This window comes from Rattus norvegicus, chromosome 19, assembly GCF_036323735.1.
Source record: "Rattus norvegicus strain BN/NHsdMcwi chromosome 19, GRCr8, whole genome shotgun sequence".
NCBI lineage: Eukaryota > Metazoa > Chordata > Mammalia > Rodentia > Muridae > Rattus > Rattus norvegicus.
The window spans coordinates 40,579,301-40,606,713 of NC_086037.1; the positions used below are offsets into that span (position 1 = coordinate 40,579,301).

The window sequence follows — 27,413 nt, forward strand, 5'->3', positions numbered from 1 at the left end:
AACCCAGTCCACACTTAGCACATGTGGTAGCAGTGAAGCTCTTCTACCTGGCAGCCATCCTCCTCCTTCTGTATCCCTCCTTTCTCTGCATCTCTCCTCCCTCTGAATCCCTCCTCCCTCTGTATCCCTCCTCACTCTGAATCCCTCCTCCCTCTGCACACTTCCTCCCTCTGCAGCCTTTTGTCGAATCCCAGGTTTTCTGGGGACACGATAGGCTTCTCCAGTAAGTCCACAGACCTGTTAAAAGGAGCTCACCCTATCTGTGAGCAGAAGGGTGCCCAAGTCAGCCTGTCACTGGCCTTCCCACATCTTTTGTTTTACATCATCATTTTGCGTTTTAAGACTATGGAGGAGAAATGGGGTCTCAACTATGTTGCCCAGGCTGACCTCAAGCAGCCTGGCCTTGGTCTCCTGAGCAGCTGAGACCTCAAGTGGAAGCCAGGGCCTGACTTTTTTGTCCTATTTTTTTCCCTTCTGCTTCCTCCCCGACACAGTGGAAACTCACACTTCCTTTGTGATCATCTGGTGGATTTTAGAACATGAATCTGAAGTTGGGCCATGTGGGCTTGGGTCTTGGCTCTACCACTTATTGGTGACAGAGCTGGATAGCACAGGGAACCCAATGTCCTCCTCTGGCCTCTGCAGGTAACACACACACACACACTCACTCACATACACTCACACACATGCACACACACACTCACACACATACACACATGCACACACACTCACACACACTCACACACACACTCACACATATACATGCATACACATGCACACACACTCACACACATACACACTCACACAACACATACACACACACACTCACACATATACACGCACACACATGCACACTCACACACACACTCACACACATACACACACTCACATACACACTCACACACTCACACACACTCACACAACACATACACACTCACACACACTCACACACACTCACACACACACTCTCACACACATACACACATTCACGCACACACTCACACACACTCACACACACATACACACACTCTCACACACATACACACATTCACGCACACTCACACACACACTCACACACATACACACACTATACCCAGATGTGAGAGCATACACCACCTATCCTGTGTGCTCTGCTGTGATTCCCCAAAACCCTCTGTGCCTCGATTTCTCAAAGATTTTGTCCACAAATAGAAATAAACTGATGTACGGTTTTTCTTACAATGGTGACGGGTTGTATGAGAACAGGCTGCCAGGTTTCCTGCTAACAAGATGGCTCAGAGGGTAAAGGCATCTGCCACCAAGCCTGACAGCCTGACTTCTATCCCTGGAACCCACATGGTGGAAGGAGAGACCCGACTCCTACAAGTGGACCTCTGACCCACACACACAGGACAAGACATGCACACATAAACAAACAACATCTTACCTAGAAGTCTAGAGTTCTCACATTACCCTGTGGTGGGGGAAGAACTCTCAGGTGTTTGATACAAAAGGAGGGGACCCTGGAGATTGGAGGGCCAAACCAGTGAGTTTTGAGGATGAATGGCAGAAAGACATGGCTGTACTGGAGCTGCAGATTTGTGCCTTTGAAATGGCTCTCAGTGGATGTGCCTCAGGCATCGAAACGTTAGAGCCTGGACCCTAACATGGCCACAGTTGTCCTTAGGTCAGGCAGAAAGGGAGTCTTGAGGAGAGACATGAGGCATGATCTGGTGGCTATGGCTACAGGCCAGACGTGAGCTGGAGCCACCAGAGTTGGAGGGGGCAGGAAGGACAGTAACTCCAGAGCCTGCAGGGGAGGAAGTCGGGCCACCGGCCTGATTTTAGTGCCATGCCCATGAGGATGTGAATGGAAGAGGGTCTGGGTTTGAAGTTATGCAGTCTCTGAGTTTTGCTGGTAAGGGAAGACACGGGGCAGTGATTTTAATGAGTTGTCATGATGGGCAGCCACGCGACTGTCACCCCAAATCCCAGACACAGAGGATAGCCTTGGATTCCAAAACAGGACACTGTCCCCCTAAATCAAATCAAATCAGAAAGAATACTGTTGTCATTAAAGCCGTGTTGTCATTAAAGCAGCAGAGACTGCCTTTGATGACATCTGTGTTGTGTAGTAAGCTGGGCTCTGGAAGTGTAACGCTGCACACTACATGCTCTGGCTCTCTCGTGTGTCACTTTATTTGTGATGGTGTGCACCATGTGTGTGCAGGTGCACTCACTTGCCTGCAGGCCGGAGAAGGATGCTGGCTGTTCCGTTCTACCCCTCTCTGCCTTACTCCCTAAGAGTCCGGACCCTGGCCAGTGCTCCCACCACTGACGATTCTGTCTCTGGCTGGCAGCTCCTCTGGAGCACAGCCTTCCTGTCCACTCAGCCTCTCCTCTTACTACCTGTGTTCCTACAGACATCTCAGTCTTCCCCTGAGTGGCCCTGGAGAGAGCCACGTGGGTTGACATCTTGATTCCACAGTCACTCAGTGGCTCTCTGAACCTGGAGCTGGGCTGGCAGCCGACATCCTCCTCTCTACACGCCCTCAGTACTGAGGTCACAGGAGTGTTTGGCCCTGGATAGGTTTTTACATGGATGCTAGGATTCGAACTCAGATCCATAGACATACAGAGCAGTGACCTTATCCGCAGGGCATCTCCAGGCTCTGGGCGTGATTTCTAAAAGATGCCTGTGGAAGCAGAGTGTGGAATGGTGGTGGTACTGGGATTGGAGAGGGACCAAGGAAATGATAATTAAAGTGTCAGATTTCGGGGGCTGGGGATTTAGCTCAGTGGTAGAGCGCTTACCTAGGAAGCGCAAGGCCCTGGGTTCGGTCCCCAGCTCCGAAAAAAAAAGAACCAAAAAAAAAAAAAAGTGTCAGATTTCAGTCTGATGGCGGGGCTTATTAAAAAGACCCATTCTGTACCATAGGGACTGCTGTTACTACAGTTAGGGTTGCCATGCACCCCTGACTATGGGGAGACATCAAGCACTCTTCCCCACAACGACAGCTACTTAGTTCTGTTGCACAACCCTGGATGCCAGCAATCTCAGAGAGTCCCATTGTTCACTAGAGGGGTAAAGTGCACATTACAAGAACAATTGCGGTGTGCCATGCTGACCATGGTCTTTCTTTAATAAGGTCAGCCTGGGTGACTACACTTCTGGTGGTCTGCCAAGGCCACCCAAGGAAAGCTGCATCACTCTGCTCTGTGGGCAGTGCCCCAGACTCAGCCTGGCTTCCTCTACCTGCCTCCTACCTCCACTGGACAAACCGAAGGGCTGTGGCCCCAGCTGGGACTCAGCCAAGCAGCCCAGCTGACCCTCACTAAAAGCCATGTCTAGCCATGCACAAAAATCTGGGTCCCCTCTTGCGGAAGCCCTGAAACACAGATTTCATAGGTAACTTATCTGCCCCTCAAGAGAAGCGAAGCCAGGCACTTCCAGCTGACAACTGGAACACTAAAGCCCGGTGCTGGAGGGCATCTACTTAACCTAGAAAATGCACTAATCTGATAGGAGAGCCTCCTGGGGCTGAGGCAAGTCCAGGAGACCCCACAAATTACACAGGACCCCAACAGGCCATGGCATTATATAAGAGACCCAAAGTACATTTAGCTCCACCCTCCTCTATGGACTCTGAGGCACCACTAGAGAAGCTCAAGAAACCTCATCTGCACTGGGGCCTCTGCAGCTCTCAGTGACCGAGATTCTCGATGCACAGTTGGTCCCCAAACCTAAGATGCTCTGGGTACCTGGAAAAAACGTGAGTGTTGTGAGTTGGCCGAATGCTGCTTGTGTTCTTGTTGTGAGTTGGCCGAATGCTGCTTGTGTTCTGATGTTAATTCTGTTTCCTCAAGAGGGGTCTCCCCCAGTGAGCAGTCCATCAGGTACTCAGGTGATCTCACGTGAACCTTCTCCCCATTTTAACTGGTCAGTGATGGCTAGAGCCTGCGATTGGGCAGGGGAGGGGGCTAGAGGACACAGAGTGGGGGCAGGTAGAGGGGAAGAGGACGAGAGGAGAAGGAGGATGAGAGGGGAGAACTGAAGAATGAGGAGGAGGAAGCCATGATGGACCCAAACCACGTGGTCAGGAGAAACCACAAGTTGCAATGGGTCTAAGTTAGTGTAGTGTTAGATCTGCCCAATCTAGGCATATAGCTTATAATTACAGTAGCTGGATTGTATGTGTTTTTATATGAGCTTATTAGGGTCAGAAATTACAGCAACCTGTGAGTCTTCCTTCTAGGCCCCAAAGAACTCCCTTCACCCTCAGGGAAAACAAACACCGCCCGACAGAATGAGACACCCGGCAGCCAGAAGATGCTTGGCACAGAGTGGGTGGAGAAAGAGCCGGCACATGCGCTCTGGCTTTGGAGTCTTGTCCACACCGGTTACAGAGCCATGTGCATGCTGTTGTTAGTGTATGTGTGTGCAAATGTGTGTGTGCGTATCTGAGGTCAGAAGTGGACATGGATAGCTTCCTCAGTCACTCTCCCAGATTCATTCTGAGAAATGATCTTCCACTGGACCTGGTGCCTGTGCACTTGGCTAGGCTGGCTGACCAGTGAATCCCAGAGATCCCATCTCTGTCTCCCAGCGCTATGACCACAGGTGAGCAGCTGGCTTTTTGGCAACCTTGTGGGTATTTGCCTGCATGTAGTTCCTACAGAGGCCAGTAGGGGGCATCAGATCCCCGGAACTGGAGGTGCAGAGTTGCAGAGCCTAACTTTGGTGCTGGGAACTGAACACCCATCCCTACCCTGTCCTCTGGAAGAAAAGTCAGTGCTCTTTTTTTTTTTTTTTTTCGGAGCTGGGGACCGAACCCAGGGCCGAGCGCTTGGCTCTACCACTGAGCTAAATTCCCAACCCCGAAAAGCCAGTGCTCTTAAACACTGAGCCACCTCTCCAGACCCCACACCTGCATTTTTTGATTGGATCCTGAGGATCAAACCCCATGCACATTTTTAAAGACAAATCTCACTATGTAGTCTAGGCTATCCTGGACTTGTTATCCACTTGCCCCAGCCTGTAACAGTCTGCAGCATCGTCCAAATGTGCATAAAATGTCTGAACACAGGCACAATAGCTCACACCTTTAACCCCAGCGCCAAGAGGCAAAGACAATCTCTGTGAGTTTGGAGCCAGCCTGGTCTACACAGTGAGGGTCAGGACACCCAAGTCTATATAGAAAGACACCCCCCCACCAGTCTCATAAAAACAGACACATAAAAAATGTTTAAGTAGTGTGGTGAGTGCTTGAAAACTCCGATCTACAATGTCATTCTCCAACCCCAAGAAACACTGGTAATGTCCATCTTTTATTAGTGGGGAAAAGCACCACCAGCCCTTTGGCCAAAGACCCACGGAGCTCACAAGCCTCGGTGGTGAACCTACAATATTTCTATTATTTTGCCAAATGGGCATGCGTACTCAGCTACAAATGGGGATTCAGTGTCACACCCTCCCCAAGGCTCAGGCACTGTGGAGGAAAAGGGGTAGAAGGACTGTGAGAGCCGAAGGTTGGGGAGGACCGGGAGACAGTGTCTTCTGGATGGGACACGACCAGTGCGCTCAGGAATCCACAGCAGCTGAGGTCGGCACAAGATCTGGATAAAACCAGTCAAGATTCCAACCTGGACAAGGGCAGGCTTCATGAGCTCCTAACCCTAACCGAGGAGCTACAGACTCCCAATGGATTCTGGGGAAGGGAAAGTCACTTTTTAAAAGACGTGGACACTCTCCAGTGAATGGCCCCTACCCAGGAGTGTATGAATGGCATAAACTTGCTTCCTCAAGCTATTTAAACAACTGCAGGAAAGAGGGCAAGGAGTCGGAAGTAGAGGGGAGGTGGGGTTGGATCTGGGAGGAGTTAGGAGGAAGGGTGGGAGCTGAGTGTGAAAAAAATACATTGTCAGGAAATTCTCAAAGAATTAGTGAGAATATTATATTAAAAATCCTTTTGTAAGAAACACATGTGTGGGGGGTGTTGTGAGCAAGTGTGTGGAGGCCAGAGGGTACCTGCAGGTGCCGCTCTTCAGGAGCCTTTGAGATAAGGTCTCCCACTGAACCTGGAGCTTACCAGTTGGATGAGAATGGCTGGCCAACAAGCCCCAGGGATGCTCCTGCCCCTACCTACCCAGCACGGGATTATAGGCATGCTCCGCTGTGCCCAGCTTTTTACCTGGGTACTGGAGATTCAAACTCCATTCCTCGTGGTTTTTAGGCAAGTACTTCACTATCTTAGCTGTTGTTACACCGGGAGGTTAGCCTTTTGTAAGTAGAAGCCAGCAGCGCTTCCAAATATCCTATAATGGGACATTAGTCCTTCCCAGGAAAGGGCCACCAGCCCAGAACAGCACCAGTGTGGCTGCTGACCTCCGCCCCAGGCCATGACATCACCAAAAACATGGACGGGGTCAGAGCAGCACCTGACCTGTAGGAGGGGGAAATGCTCAACTGGAGCTGGAAACAGGTGTGGCCAGAGGCTGAGACAGCTGGAGCTGGGACTATCAAATGGGAGAGAAACAGACACTGCTTCTCTCTTGATCTGACAATTGAGTAAACTGAGGCACATGCTGAGCTGATGTCCTGATAGTTGGGACACAAATTACAAACATGCATGCACTGGATGAGGGCCCAGTCACAGCCACATCTCCATCCAGTTGATGCCCAAGGGAATGATCCTTTTAGCCTGCTTGGGTCTCAGGATTTCATTCCCACATGCTATTTTTCTTTGGCAAATATTTAGGGGAGAGAATAATTCGTCTGAAGCCCCCTGCAGGAGAAAGACACACTGTGAAGCACTTGCATGCATGCAGCAGTGCCCGAGGACACGTAGCAATTCCACCACTAAAGCAGTTACCGTCCATTAGCTGATTAGGGCCTGGTGCTCACTGGAGCGCAAGGGCCTGGGGTGTATTATCTGCACATGGAAGCAGAGAAAGCATTCTGAAGGATGGCCTCTGCAAATGGCACCTTCTGGGCTGGGGAGCTGCAGTGCAAACATGAGGAACTGGGTTCGGATCCCTAGCACGCGTGTAAAAAGCTGGACGTAGCCTCAGGAAGAAACCAGAGGATCTCTGGGGTTCTGTAGCCAGCCAGCGTAACCAATCAGTGAGCTCCAAGTTCAGAGAACGTCTGTCTTAAGGAATAAAGTGCAGAGTGACGGGGCTGGGGATTTAGCTCAGTGGTAGAGAGCTTGCCTAGGAAGCATAAGGCCCTGGGTTCGGTCCCCAGCTCCGAAAAAAAAGACCAAAAAAAAAAAGTGCAGAGTGACGTGGGGGACACTGGCTTCCACAAACACATGCACATCCCATATGCACAGGAACCTGTGCACCACGCATCAGACCTTCCCCGCTGAGGCCACTGATGGCCGGGTATAAGATCCAAGGCTACTATGAACTTTCGTACCAGAGTGTTCAGCTGGAACATCTCCGATAAGTTACTAAACTTTTCAGTCTCGTGTTCTGCATGAAATGGACACTGAAGAAACACCTTTGTGAAGCTGTTGGAAGGACTCAGTGACATATACTCAAAGGACTGTGACACACAGGAATCAGCCTCTGGGTTCAAGCCAGCTCTACTACATGGCAGTTCAACCTCGGCCAACAGTTTCGAGTCACAGCTCTTACTCTGCAAGATGCTCACACCTGTCTCAATGCACTAAACAAAAACGTGAGCGGCGGCCACATGCTCAGGGCAGCAGCAGGTGTGTCTCGTGGTCCTGAAGGGAGAGGTGCGAGGGAAGAAAAGCCCCCATTTTATTCCCAATTTCTTTTCTTAAAGGTGGAAGATTAGCTCTGGGTGAGTCTGGGCACCAGGTCCCTCGGATAGGACACAATGACCAATAGTAGGCGACAGTGTTGCAGAAACAGGACCTAAACAACAATAGGTGCGTGATCATTGTGGTTCACTGTAGCTGGGGATCCGACTGTCTCCAGCGACTCCCACTCCACAGGGCTCTCAGTATGGCCGCCTCTTCCCCTGGCAAGTTTCCAGCGAGGTGGCTGTGTGAATCCCCTCACACCACATGCTTGAATCTTTCTTTTACATTTCTCCCATTACTTTGGGGCAGGGTACTTGCCACAGCATTGTGTATGTGGGGTTCAGAGGACAGCTTTTGGGAGTCAGTTCTCTCCTTCTACCGTGTGGATCCCAGGCACTGACCTGTGAGGCTTGGTGACAAGTGCCCTTACCCACTGGGCCATCTTGATGGCCATTGTTTTTACTTTTTAGACCAAGTCTCTCTACCTCTCCCTCTCTGGCTCAGGCTGGCCTTGAACTTGCAATCCCGTCTGCCCCAGTCTTTGGAGTAGCTGAGATTCTAGGAATTTCCTCATCTGACAAAACCATCCCCAAACATCACAGCAGAGAGGAGCACATTCACTCAGCTGCCCTGGGTCCAAGCCTCTTGGGGTACAGAACATCATCTGGCATTGACGAGAGAACACTGGGAGTCCAGAAAGCATGATCCCATTTTACAGAAAAGAAAACTGAGGCTCAAAGAGGCCCTATAGCCAGGGAGAGAAAAGCCAGAACCCTCAGCATGGATCATTACCCATTTCTTACAGAGGCGTATACAGGGCTCCGATGCCTCAGTTTCCCTGCTCAGGCAATGGGGACAAGATTGGAGCTCTGCTAACTCAATGTCACCATGACTCTGAGCTCCCATCCTAGAGTCACAGCCCACCCCCACCAGGGCCCCCTTTGCACAGCACTGCTGCCATTTCTATAGTCCCTGCAGCCTCCGTCTCTCCCTCCCCCACCCCCACCCACCTATTTTACAGTCTCCTCCACTACTAAAATTAACTCCACCTCATCCCGGTCCCCAGGGCACCTGTTCTGCTTCTCCAGCTCCTCGAATTTGGAATATTGTCTCAGATGCATCAGGAGCCTCCCCACCCCCAGCCACTTCCCTTCCTAAGGCAAGGCGTGCTTTTGGAGGCACCAGAAGGGAGGGAGGAATGTCTCACATCTCCCTCCTCCGTGTTTAAAGAACGCACACCCACAAATGGCCAATGAATGCACACACTGTTCCATATCCTTGGCCATCAGGGAAAAGCAAGTCAAAAGTCCACAGCCAAAAAACAAACACCGCCAGCGAAAAAGAAAACCAGGAACAAATGCTAGAGTTAGGGAAAGGGAAAGCCTCATCACGGCAGATGGGAGAGCTACCCCACCCACCCCACCCCTCCTCCACCTCACCCCCACCTCATCCCCACCCTACCCCACCCCATCCCACCCCAATCCCACCCAACCCCCACTCTACTCCACCCCTACCCCACCCCGCCCCACCCCACCCATACCCCATTAGCCACTGGAAAACAGGTAGATATCACAGGCTTGTGATCCCATCCGAGGCAGGAGAATCACAAGTTTAAGGCCAGCCTGGGCTACATGAAGAAGGTAAGATTAGCCAGGGCAACAACCCCCCCCCCCCATGACTAGGCAACTAGGGTATAGCACTTCTAGACCAAAGGACTCTGCACTGTTACAAACAGCTACGAAACCAGATTAGGTTCCTATCCATAGACAGGCAAAGGAATTGTGACCTCTACCCACAGGAGCATTATTTAGCCATAAAGAACAAAATTAGGTCACTGGCATGAAAACAGATGGAACTGGAGATAATCTCGCTCAGGGAATACGCCAGCCTTAGAAAGATGAGTAGGGGAACTCTCTCTCAGATCTGGATCAGAGGAGGGGGATGAACATGAGAGTAAGGGGTGCTGTCAGGAGAGAGGGGAGGGAAGAGAGCCAGGTACAAAACAGTACCAAAGAGTGAACTCACCATGACACCATGTGCATGACAGGCACGCCATACTGAAGTAAAAACAGTGTCCAGGGGTTGGGGATTTAGCTCAGTGGTAGAGCGCTTGCCTAGCAAGCGTAAGGCCCTGGGTTCAGTCCCCAGCTCCGAAAAAAATAAATAAATAAATAAAGTGTCCAAAGAAAGCGCCAACCAATGACCCTGAACAGACCCTGCTGTTCAAGTTGTATAGATTCCTCTTCGACTATCCCACCGGGTTCACTGAGACACTGGCCTTTGGTTGGACCCAGAGCTCCAGCCAACATTTCCTGGGGATCCCCTACCCCTTTACATCCTCTCCCAAAGTGCTTGAGTTACAGGCAGGCGGTCACACCCACATAGCTTTTATATGGGCTCTGGGTAACTCCCACCATCTCCCTCTCTCTCATGGCAAGCACTGTGCCCACTGAGCAGTCTCACTTTTTAGGAAGGAAACACCATGGATCACGTTCTTCCCCTGGACCTAGCACCCAAGGAGTCGAAACTGGAGGCTGGAATCCTGACACACGCACACTCTCTTGGCCTTTGACGGGCAGCTCTGGGCGCACACAGACGCATGTGGCCCCGAATCCACAAACTTATTTCCACCAAGTCTTCACAGCTGACACATTCCCAAAGACCAGAATGTCGAGGTGGTTTGAAAGGGCTGGGAGAGGGAATGGAGTGGCTGTGTAATAGAGACCCAGTTTGGAACTGTACCAAGAAGGCTGTGGCAATGGAGGGTGGGAATGTTTGAACTTCTCTGTCAGCTCACTCAGAAACACAGGATGGGAAAAGCTCACACTTTTTTTTTTTTTTTTTTTTTTGGATAAAGGGTCTCTCGCAGCCTAAGCTGGCCCAGAAATCACTATGCAACCAAGGATGACTTTGAACCCCTGATCTTTCTGCCTTTCTGCTCTTCCTGGGGTCACAGGCATGAGCCACCACACCTGACTTATGCAGAGCTAGGGATGAAACCCAGGGCCTCCTGCACTGTAGACCAGCCACGCCCTGGGACCCTGTGTCACAAAACACTGAGAAGCGACTGAAAAGACACCTCGCACCAATGGTGGCCCACATTCAGTCACCATCCCTCCAACAAGATACGGTTTGACAGACGCTCATTGGGGGTGGGGTCAACAGGATTGGGCAATGATGGTTCAGAGCAAAGGCCCAAAGGCAGGAGAAGCTGACAGATGTTGGGGAGAACGTTCCAGGCAGAGAAAGGAGCATGTGACTGAATCTGGGCCTGGGGATTGCATGGGGGACACTTGGGACATTATAACCCTGGTGCTCACTAGTGCCCTCTACTGTATATTTACAGAACAGACTTAGGGAGGGAAGAGTGGGAGGTGGGCTGAGCTTTGGAATCCTGTTTGCTTTCAGGCTTCCTCTTGAGGCTCTTGGTAACAGAGTGACAGTCGAGCCCAGAATGGGGGCATCTAGTCCAGGCAGGTGGGCCAGGACGGACTCTAAGCCAAAGAGGAGTAGATGGCATCTAGGAAGATGAAGTTGACAAAATACAGGAGATCGGGAATGAGGACAGTAAGGCCTCGAGGCTAGAAACATGGTGCTGGGGCAGGGGTCCTGCATGAGCCTGGGGTTCCATTTCCAAAGCCGGCCAAGTATACGTAAGGGGCCCTGGGTTCTCCAGTCGAGGTTTAGTAGAAAGATCTGGGCCTGGAGAGGTGGAGAAGATTGGAGACACTGGGAAGGGAAAGACAAGAAAAGAAGGGAGTAGCACAAGGAGGGGAGTAGCACAAGGAGGGGAGTAGCACAAGGAGGGGAGTAGCACAATGAGGAGGGTAGCACATTTCTCTCTAGGTGTGAAACCTATTGAAGGTCCATCTTGTCAGCCCAGACAAGTACAGTGAAGTCACACAGGGCCGCTGTCAGACACATTCCACATAAGAATGCCTTTAGAGCTCTGCTCTATACCTGGGCCACAGTGAAGGTCAGCGCAGTTCAAAACTGCCCAGAGAAGGGATGAGAACTGTTTCCCTTGCCACACAAAAACCGGCATGTTAGACGACACCTTAGTTCAGGCCCAGCTCACTAAACCTCTATGTAAACGTGAATCAAGCCTGACACTGGATCCATGAATACATGTGATGGTCAAACTGGGCACAGGAGCACACACTGTGACCCCAGCACACAGGGAGACTGAGGCAGGAGAATATCTGGCTGTCTGCAGCTGTGAAGAGTGACTCCTGTCAATCTATCAAGCAGACAAGGCGATTTAGGAGTACTGCCACATGCTGTCATTCCAACACTGGAGAAGAAAAGGCAAAAGAATTGGGGATTCTTGGTCACCCTTGGCTACGTTGCTTCAAGGCCAGCCTGGGCTATGTGAGATCTGCATTAAAAAAGAAAGAGAGAAGGGGAAGATGGGAGGGGAAAAGGGGAAGCCAGTCATTTGCTAGAGACAGACTCCCAGAAAATACAAACCAAGCCTACACTGAAGGCCTTGGGTGGGGGCTGGCCCAGCCTGATGGGGTGCAATGTCCACTGTGCCTGGATTCTGTGTCCTGTCTGTCCACGGGCCTCAGACAACGATCAAGCTGGGGGCTACAACCAAGCCCTGACAGTCCCTGCAAAGAGCCCGATGTCCGTATTCAGCTGAACTCTCCTGGAGAGTGTTCTGCGCCTGACCGCTGTTGTACCTAGGGGCCATGGCAGGCAACTGAAATCTGGAATACGGGTCTTGATTCCTATGTCTGGTCAGACACCAAAGAGCTACTCTTCCTCTATTTACTGAGCACGAGGAGAAAGAATGTGGCCGCTGGAGCTGCCCGTGTAAACCCCAGGTCACGCCACTGCCGAGCTGTGAGGCTCAAGCAAAGTCTTAGCTTCTCTCTCCTGTTTTGATGCCTATGCAGTGGGAAGACAGGCATGGCAGGGCCATGCGTGTGACTCTGACATCCAGTCTCATTCGGCAGGTGTCACACCTGCGTGCTCCAGTGTTACTATAAATGTGTGTGTGTGTGCGTGTGTGTGACACACCCGTGATCCTCATGCCTAAGCCTCCCACATGCTGAGATTAGAAGTGTAATAGTCACACCTGACACAAAGTGTAATAGTCACACCCAGCCCAGACTTTGCTTTTATTTTCTTTCACCTTCTGGAGATGAAACCTAAAATCTTATACTTGATAGACAAGACAAAAAAAAAAAATTGAGCCACACCACAGCCCTCACTAGGGATTCTAGGCAGCAGCTCTACCATTGACCCATGTACTAGCCCCTTGCTGGGGAATCTAGGCAGGTACTCCACACCCCCAGCCTCCCAAATCTGAAACCCCTATTCCATATCCTGCCTGTAGTAATTCAACCCATCAGAAACATCAGGCATAACCTGGAGAAGGAGCTCAGGAGGGAAAGGCATCCCCCGGGTTCTTGCTGTCAGAATAGTATATACTAAGCCTTAGTCTTGAAAGATGCTTCCAGTCACGACAACAAATACCTCACATCCGTGTGTCTTCCGAAGGGGACTGTGCAGATAGAACGCCCAGGGGACGGGCATCCGGGGCTGAGGCCTGGTTATGTGCCTGGCACGCTGGGCCTAGCCTGGCTAAAGAAGGAGAAAGCTGAACAGGGGGTTGTCCGCCTTTTATCTCAGCTGCCCCAGAGGAGGAAAGAAGATCACAATCTGAAGGCCAGCCTGGGCTACCAGGGGGGACTATGGGAAGACAATGTAGTGACTCTACACAGCTTAACATGTCTCCCCCACACAGTGGGTTACACACCTAGAGATGGAGTTTGGGGAGGAGAAAGAGGTGAGAGTAGAGGAGAGGGAGGGGAAGGGAACGAGGGGGAAGAGAGGAGGAAGAAGGAGAGGAGGAGGAAGAAAAGAAAGATGAGGAAGATGGGGAGGAGGAGGGAGGGGGAAGAGGAGATAAAGGTGATTTTTATTTCCTAGACCTCTCCCAACCTCAGCGAGGCCTCTGAGCCACACAGCCCTGCCCCAGGTAGGTGCCTTCCGTCTCTGACTCAGGACTAGATACTTCCCACAACAGAGAAGGTCATCAACTTCCCAGCACCTCTGGCTGTGACAGTGCACAGTGTCCCTGGCATGGCAGCCTTGCCCAATCAACAACCCCCTCTTCCTTCCTGTTCTACTATTTCCTGTGTCTGCCTCAGCTGCCTCCCTACCCTGGGGAGAGGAGAGGAATCATTGCCTGCAAACCACAGGGACACTGGCCAGATGCCCCGGGAGAGGTGGACTGGCATTTAGCACAGCAATTCAGAGGGAAAGCCCCAACCCTGCAGACAGACAGACAACAAGGTCTCCAGACCCACAGAGGAGATGAAGGCGCCAGCTCAATGTGAAGCAAGATGGTCACCAGCAGCTGTCAGGCACTCCCTGGGCAGAAGCCACGGCGCTGTCCAGCGTGCTGAAACGTCTCCTTCCAAAGCTTCAGCCTTCCCTAACAGTGAACTAGACATTTTGGCAAGGAAACCCCGCTGCTAGATTAGTTTAGGAGGTTCTTGCTCTGGTAAAGTCCCAGTCCCGTCCCTGAGCAGTTCGTGAGCTAGTCCTGGGAATGGATTAAGCATCAGGCACATGGGGGCTGTCCAGACTTTAGGATGCTGGAGAGAATCCTATGATGTGAAAGGGGATGGAAGTGTTACTATGGTCAGCCAAGAAGATACACAGCCTGGTGTTAAACTCAGCTTCCTCCTGCCGCAGCTTCCTGGGAGCAGGACTGACAAATATGGACAGTGATCTTCACCCTACAAAGCCTCACATGCAATAAGGAGTCTGCCCAAGCTTGTGTGGTCTGAATAAGACATGGGGGGGCTTTGCCACTCATTGAGCAGATACTCAGAATTCCCCTCTCAATCCTCCAGCGCTCACCACTGAAGGCCCAGGTGCTTGATTCAATGCCACGTGTCATTTTCTGGCCCTTTCTGGTTCCTGCCACAACTCGAGAAGGTAGACACTACATAACACCTCTTCTCATAAGAAAACAAAGACCCAGAGTGAGGGCAAGGCCCACAGTCAATACCGCAGTCACCCACGACCTTAAAGCCCTAGGCTCACACCAACCTCTATCTCTAGTAAAATGTATTTTAAAAATTTATTATGCTTACTGTGTAATGGTGGTGAGGCAGGAGCATACCACGGTGCATCTGAGGAGGTCAGGGGGTCCCGAGGATGGGCCCAGGTCATCGGCTTGGCAGGAGGTACCGTCCACTGATGAAACCCTCTCTCCAGCCCCTTTTGTAATATCATTTGTCCATTTACTCACTCATCTTTATGCAACCCAAATACAACAAATACATCCAGGAAGCCCTGGACTTCCTTTCCCAGGGTGCTCTGCTTCAACTCCCAAGATGGCATCTGTGAACCTTTAGGCTTTGCAAGAAATAATGTAAGGTTCAGAATCGAGCAAGCTGCCTTGGTTTAAATCCACCGCTGTTGGGTGGTGACTGTAAAAACTATTTAACCTGGCAGTGTCAGTTTCTCCACCTGTAAAATGGGGAAAACTTGGCAGTTTACACAGACAGGCTATACTGACACCACGTGTGATGTTTTTAGCATCAGTTCTAATATCAGACAGAGACAGGCACAGGCACGGGCCACTGGGAGGCTCTGGCAGGAGAAATGCAAGTTCAACTCCAGCGTTGACTACCAGAGCTCGAGGCCAAACTGGGTGATTTAGTAAGATCCTGTCTCAAATTAAAGCAGGGTTGGGATGTAGCTCAGTGGTCTAATGTCTTTACAGGATACACAAAGCCCTGGCTCCACCCCAACAAACAATGGAACAGAGACGGGCAACCAGTTCACAGGGCTACTGGGCTAAACATAGATCTGAGTCAGAGCCTAACTTGGGCTCATGTGACACTGGCTCAGGATGGCTTCCTAGCAGAGTGACTGAAGTACCAAGGAGCTGCGGGAACCACTACAAGCAGCTTCCATTCTCTATGAAAGGCTTGGGAGGGCAAAAGGCAACACTGGGCACAAAATTGTTAATGTAGTGCCTGCACACAGGAGGTGCTCGGCAGATAACAGGCATAACCAGGGTGGCCACAGCCTGTGCTAATACTGACACTACTCTATGAAAACTGAATCATAACAAATCTCACCACAGCCCACCACTTGGAAAGATCAATGCTCCCATCAACCAGAGTACATCAAGAAGGGTGCATAGCATTTTCTCTATAGCCAGGAAGCCCTGTGGCCCTCAGAGTGAGCAGAAATAACTGTAGAGAAAGATCACGCAAACAATGCAACTTGTGCATCAGCATGATGGCTATTTGTTGGTTTCAAGATGCTGTTTATATGTGCAGGCGCCTCAGGGCAACCACAACAAAAGAGAAGGTGTGGACTCATTATGCGTTTCCTCAACTGAACAAAACAGAGTCAACATTAGAGGTTTATGACTTTGACCGATTCCTTTGACACCTGTGGATTTATTTCTTTTTTTTTTTTCCGGAGCTGGGGACCGAACCCAGGGCCTTGCGCTTCCTAGGTAAGCGCTCTACCACTGAGCTAAATCCCCAGCCCCTATTTCTTAAATATGTAGCAGAAAGAGTAAAAGCGGTGGGAATTGTCTATGAGTTTCCATTTCTTTCTGAATATTGGTTGTTTGTTTTGCAGCACCATGGACAGAACCCAAGGTCTTAAACCTGCTCTCGAGCAGTGAGAAAAAAACCCAGGGCCTTCTTATGACTGGCAAGTGATCCACCTGCCACTCACAGAGCCAAGCTCCCAGGCTCTCGTTGGTGAATTCTAAGTTGGTCCCGCACGCTATGACTCACTGAGAATAAGTAACCTGAATGAAGCCACACTGACACTGAGCCTAGCCCTCTGGATGATCTAGTTCCATCAGAGGTCGGCACCCGTCTCCTGAACCAATTCTAGAATAATTGATTGTCAAATGTATCATCTCATTCCAAATACATAACGACTTATTTCACTCATCATCTACTGTGTGCGAGACTTGTCACTAGGCACACGACTACCAAACACTGACTTATCGTTCTTCTGCTAAAGTCTGTAGTCTTGTTTGTTTATTCATTTTGTATGTGTGCACTAGTGTGCGTGTGTGCGTGCATGTCTGTAAGTGTGAGTACATGAGTGTGTGCACTGGCGAGTGTGTGAGTGTGTGCACGTGTGCATGTGTGTGTGTGTGTCAGAGGACAATGTGGGGCACTCACTTCTCCCAGCTGAGGTGACCATGTGACTGTGCTCAGGTCACCAGACTGTCATCTACTATGTAGTGCCCTACTGTTCCTGCAGTCCATTAGTCAAGTTTATCACCAAACCTGCAACTCACTCATTTATCTATTTATCCAGTAACCTACCTAGGGGCTAGGGAGATGGTCGGTAAGTGAAATGCTTGCTGCACAGGCATGAGGACCTGAGTTTGGATCCCAAGCACCCACATAAAAATCTGGGTGTGGCACTGTGTGCCTGTGACCCCAGCCGTGGTGGTGAGCCCATGAACCTTAGGTTCTTTTTTTTTTTTTTTTTTCCGGAGCTGGGGACCGAACCCAGGGCCTTGCGCTTACTAGGCAAGCGCTCTACCACTGAGCTAAATCCCCAACCCCTGAACCTTAGGTTCTATGAGAGACCATGCCTCATAAAATAAAGGTGCAGATGCCTGGGGAAGACATCGGGTATCAACCCTGGCCTCCACATGAACACATACACATACAGACACATGTGAACACATTCATATATGCACACACAGACAGACACACACCTGCTCAACTACCTGCTTTTGTCTATCTCATATGTTACCATCTATATCCATCATTTATCTTTCTAACAACCTATCTTCTATCCACCTATTATTCATCTATCCTCTATCTGCCATCTGTTACCATCCATCCATCATCTACCCATCCATCCACCCACCTACCCATCCATCTGTCCATCTGTCCATCCATCTGTGTATCCATACACCCACCCACTCACATCCATCATCCATCCATCCATCTGTCCATTCATCCATCATCCATCCATCTATCCATGTATCCATCCATCCATCCATCCATCCATCCATCCATGTATTCATACACCCACCTACCCAACCATCCATCCACCTACTCATCCATCCACTCACCCACCCACACATCCACCTACCCATCTATACATGCATGCATCATTCTTCACCCACCATCCATTCATCCATCCACACACCCATCCATGTACCCATTCATCATCCATGCACGCATCCACCCATCATCTCTATATCATTTGGCTCCCTGCAATACAATAGCACAGTAAGAATCCAATCATCTCAGAACACACACTCTAATTCCACATTTACCTCCCTCCTTCCCTTTCTCTCTCTCTCTCTCTCCCTCCCTCCTTCTCTCTCTCTCTCTCTCTCTCTCTCTCTCTCTCTCTCTCTCTCTCTCTTTCTTCCCATGAGATAGGGTCTCTCTGTGTATCCCTGGCTGTCTTAGAACTCACTCTGTAGACCAGTCTGGCCTCACACTCAGAGCTCTGCCTGCCTCTGCCTCCTGAGTGCTGGGGTTAAAGCTGTTCCCCCAAACAATTCTCTCTTTTTTACATTCACATTTTATGTCCATCTTCCATGTTTTAATCCTCGGAATTTCAAATAAATGCCCCCAAAGCCAACAAATCTATGGTTAATACACTTCCCACCAAACCTCACACAAGACAAAGGCAAACTGCCCTGGCACTCCACAAGAGTCAGTTGCTGACTGAACACTGACGGCCACTCGGGAATGGAAGACAGCCAGCTAATCAGCAAAAGCTCATTAAAGCCACAACTTGTCTCAGTGCCCGATCTATCCCCAAGTCCCTCTCCCTCCAAGGCAGAATTTAGTACTGAATCACCACTGCTGACGGGGTAGAGGGCTGGCTCTGCAGGACTGCTCCTACATAGCTCAGCAGACAGAGCCCCAGCAAGGCCCAGGGATGGGATGGGAGGGAGCACTGGGCATGAGTTAAGAAGGTTACCAGACAAGAAGGAGGTATGGCTAACAAGATAAACAAGCAAGAAAAATAAGGAGGAGGGAGGTGGGCTGTAGGGACAGGAAAGAGACAAGGACGAGGCAGGGTCAGAGTGTGGGGGGAAAAGCATTTGGGCTGAGCATTAGGGAGGTCCCCCAAACCTGAAGGAAATACAGATTAATGACACATGAACATACACACATGCACACAGAGCCAAAGACTACAGACCAAAGACACATTCACCTACACTACCCACCACACATAAATACACACACCCTACACATAAATATACATAAACACACATGCATACCACATACACAAACACATGTCACAAATATATACACACATACAAACAGACCACACACATACACACACACACACACACACACACAAATACATACAACATATATACACAGACACACAAAAAAATTACAAATCACCCTGTGGCAAAAATGCAAGTGGAAACAAACACTCATCTGGTATGGATGCTGAGAACCAAATATGAGTCCCCTATAGGAGTAGCAAGTGCCCTTAACTACCAAGCCAGCTTCCCAGTCCCTACTGTACATTTTTATCAACACAATTGTCCCACTGGGTTGTTTAAAGATGAATTTCCTAGCAACAGAAAAGTGTCTGATTCTATGGGTAAGTAACTACCAAGATCCCAAGCCACAAGCATTAACATGAGGGACAGCATGCCCTCAGTAAAGAGCATGGCCCAAAGACCATGAGATCCCACGCAAGAACCTCACAACACGTCAGTCACACCAGATAGACTCAGATGAGGGAACTCCTCTAAGGAGAGACAGGGTCTTGAAACAAAAGTAACATGACAGTGATGGTGGTTTGGTTCCAGATCGCAGAGGGATGAGCCCAGCCAGCCCGGCACAGGTGGGCAGTTCTGGAACTAGGCTCATTACTACACATACAGGAGGAGTGGTGGACGTCTAGTAAGTAATGTGCTTGCTGCACAAGCCAAGACCTAAAGTCATATTCTCACAACCCACATAAAGTCTGGATGTAGTTGCAATCCCAGGGCCAGGGAGGAGTCAGGAGGGTGCAGGCATAATGTTGTTATGCGGGCTGCAGAGATGGCTCAGCTGTTAAAGGCTAGGCTCACAACCAAAAATAATGTTGTTATGCACTGTGTAAAGATTTTCCTTGTATTAATCAAATGCTGATGTCTCTGCCCTCATCTCTGGTTGCAATCCAGACATGGCATTGTCATGCTTATTCCAAGTATCTCCTGGCTCAAGATTGTGTAAACACTGTTCTGATTTGTCAGTAAAAGCTGATCAGCCAATGACTGGGCAGAAGAAAGAATATGGCCGGACTTCTGCCAGCCAGGGGAAGATGAGAGAGAAAAGGAAGAGGGGATTTGTCACAAAGAGGAGGTCCACAGAGACATCATGGAGAAACACCTGAAGCCCAGAGAGCCATACCAATACTAAAATGCAAATATTTCAGGGATTTTGGCTTCGAGGTAGCCAAAGTAGTTTAGAGGATTAGAATCGATTATTAACTGTCCAGCTATTGTGTTATAAATCTTATCAAATAAATCTTAAGAGTCTCTGTCTCATTCATTTGGGAGCTAGCTAGGGACAAAAGAACCCTGCCACTTAAAAAACAAAACAAAAACAAAAAAACACATTTGAACAGGAGGATACCTAGGACTCTCTGGCCAGCTCTAGGTCAGGTAGATCCTTTCAGAAAACAAAGGAGGCAGTGCCTGACAAACCATACCCAAGGTTGACCCTTGACCTCAGACCCTTGTGCACACAGGTGCAGGAACATACAACCATACCTAAACATACTCCAACTACACACATTTACACCTACACGCTTATACACCCCCCCACACCTACCTATACATCCTCACAATACATAACACAACCTACACATATCCACAAGGACACCTATAAGACATGGACTTGCACCAGTTGGTGGTGGTACAATGCCTTTAATCCCAGTACTGGGAAGACAGAGAGAGTCAGATGTCTGAGTTTGAGGCTAGCCTGCTCTACAGGGTGAGTTCCAGGGCAGCCAGGGCTACAAAGAGCAATCCTGTCTCAAAAAACAAAACAAAACACCAAATGTATACACACACACACACACACACACACACACACACGCGTGTGTGCAACACACACCTACACACCTTCACAATTCAATGTACACACAAACCAAAACACATACCCACAAACACACCCACTCACATCCACACACATGCACCTACATAGACACATACACACACATACACACCTGTACATGTACACCTACATACTCTTAACATATGCACTGGCAAAAACAGACATTCGCGCACATGCAAACACGGTCTCACACCTACACACAGAAACACACAAAAGAATAGGAGAAGAAACAGGCACATCTCCAGTGACAACCAGATGCCAACTCTGGCCTAATCAACAGACTCGCTCCTTGATGGAGTCTTACTGTGCTGGCATTATTGAGAGAGAGGACCTGTCTGGGGACAATGAGTCTCTAAACCACCTTTCCCAGGCCTCAGAGAGTATAGAGGAGTCTCTACACAAGCGCCCGCCAGTGCACTGTGCTGCCCAAGAGTACAAACAACCAACTATCGTGGGATGACGTCTCTGATCCTGTAAGTCAAAATAAAACTTTCCTTCTTGAGGTGAGTTATATCAGGCACTTTGTTATCATGAAGACGAAAACAACCAGGATGTGACACGTCCAGCAAAAGCAACAGGATATGGCGTGGCAGCAAAACCTGCAGAGCCACTGGGAAGAATGACATACCCATAGGAAAGAGAGGTGACGAAGGTGTCCAGGGAAGAGGAGGTCTCAGAACTGAGCAACCGAATGACCCAGAGAAGAACAGGAGGAGGGCAGAGAGGTTCTCCCAGTCATCAAAAGACTGCCAGGTCCACTCTGGGGTCTGACTTGGGTCCTTGGAGTCTCTACCAAGATTGGCTGCATAGTCCCTGTCCTAGTTCACTGTGCCAGCTTTACACAGCCCGGAGTCACCTCTCAGTTGAGGACTGCCTAGATTGGATCAGCCTGCAGGCATGCCTCTGTGGCACTGTCTTGATTATTAATTGATGGAGGAAGGTAGCGCTGTTCCCCAGGCAGGTGGTCCTGCATTGTAAGGAAGAGCTTGCTGAGCAGGAGCCAGAGTATGAGGCTGCGAGCGGTATTCCTCCATGGTTTGTGCTTAGAGTTCCTGCTTTGATGTTCCTCAGTCATGAGCTGTCCTAGAAGTATCGCACAATAAACCTTTTCCTCCTCTAAGTTGCCTTTGGTCAGATAGTTTTTATCCGAGCAACAGAATGAAAGAAGAGCTCTCCGAACTACCTCCATTTGCTTCTAAGCACAGACTCTCATTTCCCAGCTGGTGTGACTGACTTCTAGCCAACACATACTTGCATCCATCTTGCAGTGATGGACATCAAATCCACAGCTTCTACCATAGCCCCACCCACCGGGATCTGAACAGAGGAGGCAAGGTCCAAGTTCTTTCCAGCCCCACAAACTCTCCCAGCATTCCCTTGTTCATTCACCTTCTGTGGTTTATTGTTAACAGACGCAGAGTTTGGACAAACTGAAGCTTTACAGTAAAGAGCCACAATACGGCGAGGGCTCTAGGCTGTCATTAACTGGGGGGAGACAGAAATGCCAACCAGAAAGCACCGGTTTCAACTTTCAACGAGTGACAATAAACTTCCATGAGTCATTCCTAGTTTAGAACCACGTGTTGAGCAGTCAGTGTGGGAAGTGTATATACATTTGCTTGTCAACCGCAGCTCATTCCTTGCACTCACACCAGAAACTCCCTTAAGGATATGAGGAAAACTTGCCAAAGTCCAAACCATAGTTCAGGCAGCCAGAAGTCCTCAATGGTCAGCACCATGAACGGTTATTACATCACCAAGCAAGGGATGAGACCCTCTAATGAGGAGTTCTCAGACACCTTGTTTGTAGGTTTAAATGCCAGCCCCACGGCTCTGCAGCTGGAAGATGCTTATCTGTCCTGGGCAGTGGGTTGGGAACAGAGGCATCGTCTGCTGTCCTGAGTTATACTGAGGTATACATGGCCATATTCATGAGCTACAACAGGCCACTGCTTCAGTTCTATTCAACATTACTCTCTGCTATAAATGGTGGAGACACAGAGGGGGTGGAGAGAAGACTGAGCGCACTAATGAACACTGAATCTCCAAGCTCTGACCACACATGCCACGAAACTAACCACTTCCTTGGGAAAAGTACACTAAAGAATATGATGCAGTTGCCTACCCTGTTAGCACCACGACAAAGTCCATGACGTTCCAGCCATTCCTCAGGTAGGAGCCTTTGTGGAAGGCAAAGCCAAGAGCCACGATCTTAATTCCAGCCTCAAAACAGAAGATGCCAATGAAATAGGGTTCTGTGTCATCCTGGAAGGGAGAGAAGGCAGTGTCAGTGACCACAAGGATGCACACCCAGAGATGTGTGCCCACCTCCCCTTCCCAAAAGGCCTAGTCACCAAAGGCTGAGACCTCTGAAACCAAGTCAAAAGGGACACATTCTGCAAGCTGAGCTGCCTCAGATACTGTGTCACAGTGAAAGAATGCTAAGAATAATCCACTTCTTGGGTTAGGAGTACTGATCTCCCACCCTTAAGATATGGCTGTACCTTGGTGAAGATATGAAGGCCAAGAGGGCATGACTCAGCAGTAGAGCCTGGCCTAGAATTCACTAGTGAGACGCTGAGGGTGTGCTCTGGGAATTAAGCCCTATTATGCCTAGGGGTTGGGCCATGGTTCAAGGTCATAGAGCTGGCCTAGCATGTGTCGGGATCTGGGTTCACCCTTAGTAATAGCAAAATAACAAATAAGTAATAAATAAACAAGTCAAGTCTGTATTTGACTACTGGTAGAACAAAACAACCCTAAAATGATGTAATTGAGAAATGATGGTTACTGATTGGCTCTGAGGCTTTAGTGATAGTTGTGCTGGGTATAAAAAATGTTCTCATGGCAACACGAGATTTCTGCACTTCTAGTTATGCAGACATAAGGACATACCTGTCAACTGTAGATGAATCCTAGAATACTTCTGCTCAGAAGATGAGGATGGAGGGAAACTAAGGTCAAGAAAGTGTGTGGAACGGGGCCTCAGTGACTAAATTTGAGGAGTAAGTTCACAGTGGCTAACTGTTCTGTTCGATACTTACGTATAATCACACTTTTTCATGAAAATTTTGTTTCTCAGCATCAAACAGGAAATAGAACTTGGATTGAGCATGATGTCTTTATAGTGCAAAGGTCATTGCGCCCTGTATATCAGGTCAGCTGGGTTTCTAGTGTGGGGTTGAGCAGTGAGGGTTTCCATGTCCCCAATGTGGGGATGGGCAGTGAGGGCTTCCGTGTCCCCAGGTCACTGGTGATGGTGCAAAGCAGGCTTTCTCCTACACAGCTCTCAACCCAGGGACCCAGACCCCTTCCACATTGTTGCTCACCAGCCGCTCGGACATGGGTGTCTTGTCATCATCAGGGAGGTGCTGCTCCAGGGCCAGGACGATGCAGTTAGCAATGATGGTGGCCAGGATCATGTACTCGAAGGGAGTGTGGGGGTTAAGGAGCAGACCTCCAGTGGCTTTGTGCTTAGCATTCTGTCCTCTCCCAGCCCAACCTCTCCAGTCCGCCCCTCAGCTCCTCATTCTTTCATATCCCCAGTCCATTTGCACATACAGTCACCTGCCTCTTTGGGTTAAGCCTGCACATACACATGTACATACACATACACCCCAAGCTAAAGCATAAATGATGAAAGAAAACCAGATATGGGCCAAGGAAAAGGTTAGTGGGTAAAGGCACCTAATGCCAATCTTGGAAACCTGGGCAGGATCCCCAGGACCAACATAGTAGAAGGAGAGAAATGACTCTTGGAAGTTGTCTTCAGACCTCCATTCATGAACTTTGTACACACACTCATGCTCTCCCACCCCCAAAGTGCACATTTCATACATGCCTCTTCCCTGACAGATTTTTTAAAAACACCTCAGAGAAGTATGAGTTCTCACTTCCACTAGAGCAACAGAAAGTAAAATGAAGCTGGGCGTTGGGAGGATTTGGGGGTTTGGGGTCTCAGGGACCCTGTGCATTGCTTCAGGAATTTCCTGGAAAGGCTAAATATGGAATTACCATCCCACGCTAGAATTTTATGCTGTGGTTCAGAAAGAGTTAAAAAAAAAACCCAGAACTTAAACACTCCTGTGTGACTGACAGCAACACATTCTTGATCACCTGCCAAAAAATGGGAGTGGCCTATAAGGATACTGCTGGACAGACAAGTAAGAATGAAGGGGCTGCTCTGTCCACTGTGGGCGACGCTTAGCCTAGAGCAATCCACTGTTACATGGACAAACCTGAGACCAGGAGGCTGAGAGAAGGGAGCAAGGGACCAAGAGGCAGCTAGCCACTGTGTGTGGAATACATAGAGTCAGAGGTCTTCCAGGCACCTTCCTGGAAGCTGGGGGCTGAGGGAGAAAGTGATGGCTTCCTGTGTGGGAACTGGATACACAGTTGCCGACATTCTGACTGGAAGGAATGCTAGGGAGTTAGTGACAGAGGCAGATAGATCTCTGTGATTTCAAGACCAGCCTGCTCTATATAGACAGTTTCAAGCCATTGAGGGCTACAAAGTATACTGGGTCTCGGGGTTGGGGTGAGCTTGAGAGATGGATTGGCTGCTCTTGTAGAGGACAGTTCAGTTCTCAGGATCTGGCCCATGGACACTGCATTCAACTAACTCTCCCTCCTCCCGTCTGTCTGTCTGTCTGTCTGTCTGTCTGTCTGTCTCTCTCTCTCTCTCTCACACACACACACACACACACACACACATGCTCACACACTCACACACTCACACACAATCTTTTTGTGGGCTGGAGAGATGCCTCAGTCCAGTCATAAAAGACTGAGCCTCACAACCAAAATGAATCTTTCAAAACTAGTGGCGTTTAGAGCAGGCAGTCTCTCCCAGGAACTGTCTGCTGGGCCCTATGGGGCCTCAGCCCTTGGGAGTACCCATGCTCCCATGTTGCTTCTATATGAAGACTTGACACACAGACCTAGTTCACAGCAAAGTCACCCCCTGTTCTCTGGCTCAGTCTCTCAGAAGCAATCCTAGTCCAACAGCTTGTGAATGGAGCTTGAAATCTTGGAGCTGGAAGGCTGAGAGAGAACAGGTGGATGTTAGACATGCAATCCCAGCACCCTGAGTACAGGCACAATGGGTTCCCAGCCTGACAGTGCCTGAGTGGGCACTGTAGTGGGCACTGTGGGTTATGAAGCAGCATGTGTGGCTGTAAAACCAAATGTACCACCGAGTGTCCCCAGGGACAGTGTGCCCTCCCATTCTATATGGGAAGAACCGGGCCCCTTTGCAACATTAACTGGCTTGGTGCCCTTTAATCTTGACCTGTTCAGAAGTCTGCTTGTTTTTTGTTTGTTTTGTTTTTTCTTGTTTTTATGAGGCAGGGTCTTAATCTGTAGCCTCAAAATCAGGAGCCCCCCCCCCCCCCCCCCGCCTCAGCCTCTCAGATGATGGGATGACAGGCCACTGTATTCTGGAAATGTTATCAATCCACCCCTTAGAGGGTTGAAAGGAGCTGAACCTGAACCCATTTTCCAGATGGAAAGGCAGAGGCAGTAAATGTAGGAAGAAGCAACTCAGGAAGGCGGGAAAGCCAGGCCCCCTCTGTTTGGTATTGTCTCACTGCCTGGCTGCAAACAGCAATTTAGGAAGATAACAAAAGCTTCTCACAGACCAGCAGTGACTGGCTTCTTGCCTCTCAGTGACCGTGATAGCCTCAGAACAAAGCACTGCAGACTCCCCTCTGTCTCACCCTGCAGCTTGGAAAACAAGAGCTGCTATTTGCACACAGAGAAAGCAAGGCCAAGCCCTTGCTGGAGATTTGAATGAGACTCACATCCTTACACAGCCTGCCCGCCCAGCCTGAGTGGCTGCTGCTTCTCAGAGGCACCATCTCCTGCTGGCATTCCTTGGCTTCCTGTCCCCAGATGGCTGCTGTGGAAGGGCCTTAGCAGCAGCTGGCACCACAGTTAGGTGCTGCTGTGTCAGCAAGGTTCCTACTGTCTAGGCTTCAGAACCCAGAGTTCCCCAGGTCTGAAAAGAAGGCCTGGTGGGCAGGCGGAGGGTCAAGGAGGACCCACTCCTTCCTGGTGTGCAGGCAGAGGGTCAGCAAGACTTCCCTTATAGCTTCACTGCATTTATCTGTCAGTTTTCGAAGTGCTGGGAATGCAACCCCGTGCCTCATGCACGGTAAGCAAGAGCTCTACCTCTGAGTCACATCCTCAGTCCTCTTTCTAGTTTTTATTTCAAGACAGGATCTCACGCAGTCACCCAGGCTGGCCTCTGAGTCATGCTGCAGCCCAGGGATGCCTGACAACTGCAATTCTCCTGCCTCAGCCTCCTGAGCCTTTAGAATGACAGACCCACATCCCCTGGCCCAGATCTTGACACCTTTTCATTTTCTTTCAGTCCAACCCAGATGCACGAGCTTCTAAGTGTCACTTCACAGACCCTAACTAAGTGTGAGGGTCAGTGTGAGCATGCCCCATGCTCCAGCTGTACAAAGCAAGAGATCAGCGTCATCGATGTTATGGCCCTTTAAGGATGCAGTCTGAGCCCTGCATCTACCTGCTGAGTCAGGAGGAGCCT

The 27,413-nt window shown here is 49.7% G+C and overlaps 1 protein-coding gene across 13 annotated transcripts in view; it reads right to left on the reverse strand.

Annotated features, from left to right (window-relative positions):
• The window catches only part of Cacna1a (calcium voltage-gated channel subunit alpha1 A), a 299,251-nt gene that overhangs the window by 153,741 nt on the left and 118,097 nt on the right, over positions 1–27,413 (reverse strand). For all 13 annotated transcript variants that reach the window (NM_012918.5, XM_063277790.1, XM_063277793.1 and 10 more), the window contains 2 exon segments: positions 22,986–23,125; positions 24,190–24,295. In NM_012918.5, coding sequence (NP_037050.3) covers positions 22,986–23,125; positions 24,190–24,295 — 246 coding nt within the window.